The sequence below is a fragment of the Stomoxys calcitrans genome, chromosome 4, assembly GCF_963082655.1.
Source record: "Stomoxys calcitrans chromosome 4, idStoCalc2.1, whole genome shotgun sequence".
Classification (NCBI taxonomy): Eukaryota; Metazoa; Arthropoda; class Insecta; order Diptera; family Muscidae; genus Stomoxys; species Stomoxys calcitrans.
In genome coordinates, this window is record NC_081555.1 from 100,259,599 (window position 1) to 100,270,009 (window position 10,411).

General features: G+C 36.9%; 1 protein-coding gene across 1 annotated transcript; it reads right to left on the reverse strand.

Moving 5' to 3' along the window:
• Positions 1 to 1,124: 1,124 nt before the first annotated feature.
• LOC106083212 (acidic mammalian chitinase) lies at positions 1,125 to 6,231 on the reverse strand. The gene is made up of 4 exons (XM_013246101.2): positions 5,943 to 6,231; positions 5,606 to 5,873; positions 1,695 to 1,903; positions 1,125 to 1,633 (listed from the first exon to the last, which is right to left on the reverse strand). The coding sequence occupies exons 1-4, from the start codon at positions 6,169 to 6,171 to the stop codon at positions 1,185 to 1,187; spliced, it is 1,155 nt and encodes a 384-aa protein (XP_013101555.2). The 5' UTR covers positions 6,172 to 6,231; the 3' UTR covers positions 1,125 to 1,184.
• Between the last annotated feature and the right edge of the window lie 4,180 nt (positions 6,232 to 10,411).

Genomic DNA, 10,411 nt, shown 5'->3' on the forward strand with positions numbered 1-10,411 from the left:
GGGACAATATGGGATTCTAATGAGTGGTATTTGATAGTAAAGATACGAATTGAAATTACTTTGAGATTTGGACCATGTCAATATGGGGCCACAAACATTTAGGATATAGCGAAGCACACTGGGCCAGCTAGTCACTTATAATTATCAAATTTTTGACAATTTTCCAAAAAAAAAAAGAAAATTGTTAATAAAATTCTCCATAAATATAACATTTCTAAAATTGGAAATCTTGACCAAACATCCTATAAATGGAAAATTTGTACAAACTTTTTTTTTTTTTTTTTAAATCAACCAACATGCAGGGGAAGTCCCCTATATATGCAATGCATTGCGTTCAAGAGGATAGTTGCGGATAGGAGGGGGAAAGAGGGAGTAGTGTTTATTGACACTTGCTTTGAATTTCTGGATGTCGTAAGTAGCGGGAAAAACATCCACCGGAAGTCGATTCTACATACGAACCGTCCTTGCAATAAAAGAATTATCTCGGTAGTGCATGGTCCGACCAGCAGGCCAGTCTATTATAAACCGGTGGGCGCTTCTAGAAAATCTTGTATTTCTGACAAACAACCTCAAGTCAGGAATCAGAAGACTGACACACACCTTGGAAGAATCGATAGGACAGCGCCACACAACCCAAATTTCGACGATGCTCAAGGGAAACAATAGAGTTGGATACCCTATCATTTCCAATCAACATCAACGCCCGCCTCTGGACACGGTCAAGCAGCCCTAAGTGGTCCTTCGTGTGGAGGATATCACCGCGTCTGTTTCACACAGTGTTCGAATAAACTGCCTTCATAGCGCTCAGTGATATATTATCAAAAGCCAGCAGCTCCTTCAATCGCCTTCGGTCAACGGTACCGTACCTGCCACTTCTGGCTTTTCGTTGGCATCCATATACAGATTCACACACCGGCTCTGGCTTCTCCTCAAATATGTTTAGTAGGTCGATTAACGGCACCATGGACAAGCGCTTCCTGTCATATTCGGTGGGCGGCCCTGCAAACTGTTTTCATTAAATTTGCAAATCAATACCCAAATCCCTCAATTATACACACTTACGGTTAAAGACTCTCCATCTGTTCAATAAACAAATTACACGCAAGACATTGCGACTACTACGATTAATAGTCGAAAATCAAATGAATCTATATTTGGTCAGATGAGATTTTCTCCAAACTTTTTTAATCAACAGGAAGGTATGTGGTACACTTTATATAACCATAATTACTCTCTAGACAATATTTAATTAATTTCAATAGACGAAACTTTTCTCCACATTTGCCTGTAAAGTCATCGTTGTCGATTGTCCAAATCATTAAGCCTCCCAAATCGTATTCTATCATAAATCCAATTTTGACTGCAAAACTCTGATCGGACTCAAAACCGGTCAACACAGTTCCATCTTCAATTGAGAAGCTAGCCACTGTGACTGGATCATAATGATACTCTGCTGTGTTGTTGTATATTGTGGTACACATTTCGTGGTATTTCTTGATTCTGGTAAATTCCCGGATACCATTTGCAGCCACATAAGGTCCTTCGGTCGTCATAGAATTCGATTGCATTACCCTTACTTTGTAAGAGCGACCAATTAAAGCTACACCCAAATTTAGTTTTTCGGAGGGAGCACCTAAAATATAGGAATATACTTTTCTCAACTAGAAAATTTTTAATTACGGTTTGCTACCAACCCCTGGATAGCCAAAATTGTATGGATTCATCCACACTGTCTTCACCCGCTGTGAAAAGAGGGGCATGCAGGACACCAGAATGGGTGTAATTATAGGCCATTACATTGATATAATCAACTAGACTTGCAATTTTCGGAATATCATACCAACGCTGAGCGTAATCAACTTGACCTCTCACACTTACGCCCAGAGAGAGTGTTTGATTAAATCTAAAATTTTGGGAAAAGTGAGTTAAAGGAAAATGTTTAAGTAAACAAAAAAATATTAAAAAAGATTTTTCAAGTTTGTTTTTTATTGAAATTTTTTTATTTAGGGCAATTTTAGTTAACATTTTGTATTTATGGAAATTTCGATGGGGAGTTTAGTCAAAATTTGCTATTCATGGGAAAATTTTCAAATTTTGGAAATTTTCTCATTAAATATTTTTTTTTTTTTGGGAAATTTCCCTAAAAAAGAAAATTTTGCCAAAATTAGCTTTTTTGGGAAATTTTGTAAGAATTTTTCAAAATTTCCTATAAATGGGAAATTTTTTCAAAATTTCCTATAAATGGGAAATTTTTTCAAAATTGGCTTTTTGTAAGAAATTTTGTCAAAATTTACTTTTCATTGGAATTTTAGTAAACATTTACATTTCATGGGAAATCTTGCCAAAATTTATATTTCATAGGAATTGTTTTTGGAATCATTTATTTTAGACAAATTTAGTCAAAATAACTATCGGGAAATTTTGTCAAAATTTTCTATTCATTTCTATTTTTCTAAATTTATTTCCAATGGGAAATTTTTCCAAATATAGCTTTTAATGGAAAATTTGCTCACAAATTTACTACTTGTCGGAAATTTTGTATAATTTTCTATTTTAGGGAAATTATGCCAAAATTAGCTTTTTGGGAAATTTTGTAAAGAATTTCCAATTCATGGGAAATTTTGTCAAAATTTACTATTCATGGAAATTTTTTTCGAAAAATACAATTAATGGGAAATTTTTTAAAATTGGATTTTTGTGGGAAATTTTTTCAAATTTGGCTTTTAATGGGAAATTTTTTCAAAATTAGCTTTTTGTGGAAATTTTGTCAAAATTTACTATTAATGGTAGATTTTGTGAAAATTAATGGGACAACTTTCAAAATTTACTATTCATGGAAAATTTTTCAAAATTTGCAATTTATAGAAAGTTTGTAAATTTCCTATTAATGGGAAATTTTTTCAGAATTGGCTTTTTGTGGGAAATTTTTGTCAAATTTCCTATTGATGGTAAATTTTTGCAAAATTGGCTTTTTATGGGAAATTATGTAAAAATTTCCTTTTTCCTAAATTTTTTTCAAAATGTAAGAGAAATTTTTTAAAATTAGCTTTTTGTGGAAATTTTGTCAAAATTTCCTATTAATGGTAGATTTTGTAAAAATTATTGGGACATCTTTCAAAATTTACTATTCATGGAAAATTTTTCAAAATTTGCAATTTATAGAAAGTTTGTAAATTTCCTATTAAAGCGAAATTTTTTCAAAATTGGCTTTTTGTGGGAAATTTTTGTCAAATTTCCTATTGATGGAAAATTTTTTGCAAAATTGGCTTTTTATGGGAAATTATGTAAAAATTTCCTATTTCCTAAATTTTTTTCAAAATGTAAGAGAAATTTTTTAAAATTCGCTTTTTGTGCGAAATTTTGCTATTAATGGAAAATTTTGTCAAAATTAATGGGACATTTCTCAAAATTTGCTATTCGTGGGAAATTTTGTCAAAACTCCTTATTAACGGAAAATTTTGTCAAAATTGGCTTTATGTGGGAAATTTTGTGGGAAAAATTAACTTTTTTTGGGAAAAGTTGTCAAATTGATGGGTCATTTTTCAAAATTAGCTATTTATGGGACGTTTTGGCAACAATTGCTATTTATGGGATATTTTGTCCAAATAATCTCTTTTAGGAAAATTTTATAATTTTATGGGAATTTTTGGCAAAATTCGCTTTTTGTGGGAAATTTTATCAAAATTGTCTGTTTTAGGGAAATTTTGTCTAATTAGATTTTTTGTGTAAAATTTTGCTTTTAATGGGACAATTTCTCAAAATTTGCTATTCATGGGAAATTTTGTCAAAACTCCTTATTAACGGAAATTTTTGTCAAAATTGGCTTTATGTGGGAAAAATGTACTTTTTTTGGGAAAAGTTGTCAAATTGATGGGTCATTTTTCAAAATTTGCTATTTATGGGACGTTTTGGCAACAATTGCTATATATGGGATATTTTGTCCAAATAATCTCTTTTAGGAAAATTTTGTAGGGAATTTTTGGCAAAATTTGCTTTATCGGAAATTTTGTCAAAATTGCTTTTTTTATGGGAAATTTTGGCAAATATTGCCTTGTGGCGCAGAGGTTAGTATGTCCGCCTAAGACGCCGAATGTCTGGGTTCAAATCCTGGCGTGAACATTAACAAAATTTTCGGCCGCGGTTATCCTCTTACTAATGCTGGCTACATTTGTAAGGTATCCTGTCATGTTAAAACTTCTCTACTAAGTGGTGTCGCTATGCGACACGCCGTTCGGACTCGGCATAAAAAAGGAGGCCGCTTATTATTGAGCTTAAGCTTTAATGGGACTGCAATCATTGATATGAGAGATCTATCCCAAGGTCCTTAATGGAATGTTCATGGGAAGTTTAGTATTTAGTATGGCTTTTCATCGGAAATTTTGACAAATTCACTATCTATGGGAAATTTTATAAAAATTCCTATTCATGGGAAATATTGTTTAAAATTCCTACTTATGGGATTTTTTTAAAATAGGCTTTTAGTGGGAAATTATGTCAAAATTAACTATTTTAATGGGCGTTTTTCAAAATTTTCTTTTATGGGACATTTTGGCAACGATTTTATTTATTAGGCAATTTTTGTGTAAATTTTCTATTTTTATCAAAATATTCTATTTAAGAGAAATTAAATATTAAAAAAAAAATATCAAAATTTAATATTTTTAGGATATTTTTGCCTCAATTTGTTTTAATGTGAAATTGTTTCAAAATTAGCTTTTATAGTTAAATTTAGTCTAACTTCGCCCGTTATGTGTAATATACTCTTATGTCCTTTATGGGAAATTTTTAAAGTTTTGATGGAAAACTTTCGAAGGAGTAAAGCTAGGTGCTTGAAATTTTTAACAAATACTTCTTATTAGTGTAGGTCAATTGGGTCTTTGTTTAAATATAGCTGCCATATAAACTGATCTTGGAATCTTGACTTCTTGAGCCACTGGAGGGTGCAGTTCTTATCCGATTTCGCTGAAATTTAGCATGAAGTGTTTTAATATGACTTTCAACAACTGTGTATGGTCCAAATCAGCTTATGCCATAATACGAAATTGGATCTTGACTTCTTTAGCCTCCAGAGGGCGCAATTCTTAACCGATTTGGCTGAAATTTTGTACCACGACTTCTCCAATTGCCTTCAAACTACATGTCCAATATGGTCTGAATCGATCTATAGCCTGATACAGACCCAACATAAACCGATCTCCCGATTATGCTTTTTGAGCCCCTACAAGGCTCAATACTTATCCGAATGGACTTAATATTACCCAATGACTTCCTATGGTCTTCAACAATCGATTCATTTATGGCCCGAATCGGGCTATAACTTGATATAGCTCGAATAGCATAACAATTCGTATCCATTACTCTTTGTTTGCCTAAAAAGAGATACCGCGCAAAGAACTCGGCAAATGCGATCCATGGTGGAGGGTATATAAGATTCCGCCCGGCCGAACTTAGCACGCTCTCACTTGTTGTTTTCTTATTTGTAACAGAAACAGAGAACCCTACATTCTGCATATTTCAAGACCGAAAGCGTGATAATTTGGTATTTTTAGAAATTTATGTAAAAATTTTCTAGTGGGGAAAGTTTGTTTCAGTTATCCATACTCACTCTTCTCTTAAATCACTCAACAGTGTTACCAGATTGGCCTTGTCATTAAAATTATCCGCACTGCCAGGTTCCAGCCAATGCAAATCCAGGCCATGCATTCGTAAATCCTTCAGAACGGTTTTAGCTGAGACCCGAAAATTTTTGCGATATTTGGGCGTTTCGGCTATGTTCGAGAATACGGATGAGTCTACATCGGGACCTCCAATAACGGCAATCAATTTTAAATTTTTATTTCTTGATCTCAATTTTAAAACTCTTGACAGCAATTCTGAAAAATATAAAAATATTTATACATACATAAACATTTTCGAATTTTTCTTAAATCTTTAATTCATACTCCGATCTTTCTCATTCTTGTAATGTTTTACTTTTCCCTTATCGTCCACATCAAAGAAGGCATAACTGAAATGAGTGCACAACTTGGGATCAAATTTTTCGGGTGTCAGCTTTCGTCCTAAGCCTTCCTCGGCCCAAGAGCCGTAATAACAATTGGTTCTATAAGCATTTTTGGCCTTTAAAAATGCAAAAAATAGAGGGAATATAAGAAGAACCTTTATTTTCTGCATTCTATACAACGACAAATGCCACTTCAAATGATTTTGTGGAGTTTTATGACTAAGAGAAGAGATAGTCTTCAAGGCATAATATATAGACAACTTGGAGTAGTAGTCACAGACTACACTAAAGGAAGTAATTATTTGGTCAAAAGGGCCCTATAAGGAGACTTTAATTGAAATTCAACGATCGTTGTCAACCATCGTTGACAATCACAGTTGAAAACTAATTGCTACAACAATTTTTCGCAATTTTCATTGGCAACTCTTGTTGACAGCTGTCAATGTCAATGTCTATGAAGCTGTCAATGCCTATGAAAGATGTCAATAACAAGTATCAGTCCATAACTATTGTCAATGACAGTTGTCATAATAACTGCCAGTGACCACTGTCAATAACAATTGTCAATGACAGATATCATCATATCTGTCAATGGCAATTGTAAGTAACAAGTGTCCTGAGAAATGTCAATAACATCTGTTAATAGGAACTTTCAATTGGAACTGCCAATGGCAGCTGTCAATGACAAATATGAATGACAAATGTCAATGGAAAACGTCAATGACAACTGTCAGTGAGAACTGTCAATGGTTGTCATAATAACTGCCAGTGACCACTGTCAACGACAATTGTTAATGACAGATATAATAATATCAGTCAATGGCAATTGTAAGTAACAAGTGTCCTCAGAAATGTCAATGACAACTGTGAATGACATATATCAATGGGAATTGTAAATAGGATCTGTTAATGGCAACTGTCAATGAGAAATGTAAATGACAAATGTTAATGCCAAATGTCAATGACAACTATCAACGACAACTGTCAATGACAACAGTCAACGACAACTGTCAATGACAACTGTCAACGACAACTCTCAATGACAACTGTCAATGACAACTGTCAACGACAACTGTCAACGACAACTGTCAATGACAATTTTCAATAGCAACTGTCAATGCCAACTGTCAACGACCAATGTCAATGACAATTTTCAATAGCAACTGTTAATGCCAATTGTCAAAACGACAACTGCCAACGACAAATTTCATCGACAGCAATCAACGACAACTGTCAATGACAACTGTCACAACAACTGTCAATGACAACTGTCAACGATATCTGTCAACGAGAACTGCCAATGACAACTGTCAACGACAACTGTCAATGACAACTGTCAATGACAACTGTCAACGACAACTGTCAACGACAACTGTCAATGACAATTTTCAATAGCAACTGTCAATGACAATTGCTAATGGCAACCGTCTATGACCAATGTCAGTGACAGCTGTCAATGGCACCTATCAAAGACAATGGCAACTGTCAACGACAACTGTCAACGACAACTGCCAATGACAACTGTCAACAATAACTGTCAGTGACAACTATCAATAACAACATTAATTATGTATTGTTTTTAATCATGCATGAAAGGCCCCCCCGCCATTTGTCCAATGATTTTCTAAATTATAGTTATGGCAATTGGTATCACAAAAAACCTAATTATACCCGGACATGTTTGCCCAAAGTGAACATGTTTTTCAATAATTCTACTCATCTTATTCATCAGGTGTGGTGTGTTGTGCGTTCATTGCTCTACGTTAAAAGGTTTGAAATTAAAATTTGGTTGGCGAAAAATCTATTTAAGGGCTATACGATATGCTTAAGGCACAACATGATATCTCTCACACTTTTTTTCCCTATTGAATGCCTGAATGCCATAGTCCCCGCTTTGTGCCGCGGCCGATAGCGATATTGGTGAATCTTATTTTGGTTGAAACGGAACCCTCCTTGGAGATGAATTATTTTTTTCCGCTTTCCGGAGGTCAGATTGGCACCTAGCATGTAATTCTATCACGCTCAACGCTAGTGTTCTTTATTCCCCTATGGTGACGACCGCTTCTAACATTTAAAGCACCATGATTCGCGTATGTGCACCTGTAATGTCCGCACTCTTTATAGAGAGAGATCCGTATACGCTCTGGCGGACCATACATGAAGTACAACGGCTCGGGAAAGGTTTCAAAACAACACCGAGAGGTAACGCCCTATTTATAGCTGCCATAAAACAAGGCATGAATTTGGCTTCGGATTTGTGGTTATTCGGAGACTGAAACACCTGGTCTCCAGGTTTACTCCGGTGGATGAAAGGCTAGCCACAATCCGCATAAAAGCCAAATGCTTCAACATCAGCCCTATTTGCCCTGACGGAAGACAACATATTTTCTGCGATCGCTAAGAAAGATCCGCTGTCCTGCTCATGCTATTAAATGCGAAATTAGGGAAGGAAAATATATTTGGCCCAACAGTCGGAAAATTTAGACTATACGAAGAAAACCTCCGATAAAGGATTGAGGTAAACAGACTTTGCCGCGGCATAGAATATGGTAGTAACATAAGCCTTACGCCCTTTCTACTCAAAACCATGGAACGTATTGTGGACACCATGATAGAGTGTAGGACATCCAACGAACTGCTTAAATACAAACAGCATGTCTATGTCAAGGGAAGATCGGTGGAGATTGCCCTGCACGAGGTTGTGCATACAATTCAAGAATCCTTCGATGCCAAAACGTACTCCCAGGCGGTATGCATTGACATTGAGAAGGCTTTTTACAATGTGCGGACCGACACACTGATCCAATCCTTAGACCACTACCGGGTGAACCCGGTCCTTAGAGACTGGATAAACCATATGCAGGTGGATAAATTGTGTGTTCCATGGCATAAATATAAGAGAGAAAGTGGCACAAGGCACGCCAACGGGGGCGTTTTATCGCCACTTTTATGGGTGACCACCATAAATGACCTGACTGAGGGGGGATTTGCATTGGATAAGGGGTAAGGATCCGAACAAGCTGTGCAAAAAGGCCGAAATAGTCTTTCATATGGCATATGACTGGGCTAGACCCAGAGGTCTCAATGTTAACCCAGAGAAAACTGAAATATGCCTGTTCACGAGGAAGACGAAGGTGGGCCAATTTAACGCACCACGTTTACTCAATAAGACGATTTCGATATCTGACAAGGTCAAATACTTTGGCCTGATCTTGGACAGGAAGCTGATTTGGAAGTGTCGCATTCAGGAGCGTACTGAGAGGGCTCACAGATGTTAGGCACTATGTAGACGGGCTGCAGGCTCGAAATGGGTTCTGAATCTAAGGATAGTCCACTGGCTCTACAGGAGCGTGATTAGACCAATACTTACTGACGCCTCTATAGTTTGGTGGACTGCTATGGAGAAAAGTGCAACATAAGGACCAACAGGTTCAGAAAATATTTTGTCTTGGCAAAGGCGGAGCGATGAGGACCACGTCCACTAGGGCACTGGAGACTATTCTAGATATCCGACTCATTGACATACAGATTAAGTGTGAGGCAGCTACTGCGGCTATGAGACTTAAGGCGATGGGAGAATGAGTTGAGGATGGGAGCAGCTCATACCATCGCGGTATAATCGAGGCGACGATAGGAAATCTGTAAGGAAGGGAAGAGGTTTTCCATCGGATACTTGAAATGAGCCTTGAAGTCGAGTGCGAGGCACTGCTGCCATCGGCACAATCTTGGATTGACGGAACCCTAGTATTGCCATTTGGACGATCATGTCACACGAATGGATCAAAGCTAGAGGACAGAGTGGACATGGGGGTCTACATTGAGATCCCCGGGGACTAAGATCTGTTTTAGACTACCTGATCAAAGTACGGGCAATAACAACCAGGACGGTAAGGTCACGAACAGTCTTAGACAGTGTGAGAAGGAGATTAACACCTTCTCTGAGGATGGCAAAATCCGAATCGTTTGGGAAATGAAAGGACAGACGATTTGGCGATGAAGGCCAGAGGACTACCGTCAATAAACTTGGTTAACCCAAAGTCTTTCCGATCGACGCAATCCGAGTTAAGGGCGTAGCTGACAAATGCTCATGCAACCCTGTGGAACTGCGAAACGGTCGGTAGGACGGCGAAAATCCTATGGGGGGGGGTCCACATCGTGAGAAGAAGAGACGAGGACTGAAAGGAAGTGAGTAGGAGGTCAGTATAGCTATTGGTATCATAACGGGACACAAAGGACTACGAGCTCACTTATGTAAATTTGGTGCGGCAAGTGATAGCATGTTTAGGGCATGCGGGGAAGATAATGAGACATTGGAGCATTTGCTTTGTCATTACCCGGCTTTCGCGTCTAACAGATACCCGCACTTAGTTGGGGACATAATACCAGACATGAACCAACTTGGGGAGTGGT

What these genes read in the sequence shown, in the direction of transcription:
- LOC106083212 (XM_013246101.2), bottom strand. Translation starts at nt 6,171, where the DNA reads ATGCAGAAAATAAAGGTTCTTCTTATATTCCCTCTATTTTTTGCATTT. An exon ending in TTGAGTGATTTAAGAGAAGA is followed by an intron (nt 1,904 to 5,605) that starts GTGAGTATGGAT and finishes CCAAAATTTTAG; the next exon opens with ATTTAATCAAACACTCTCTC. An exon ending in ACAATTTTGGCTATCCAGGG is followed by an intron (nt 1,634 to 1,694) that starts GTTGGTAGCAAA and finishes CCTATATTTTAG; the next exon opens with GTGCTCCCTCCGAAAAACTA.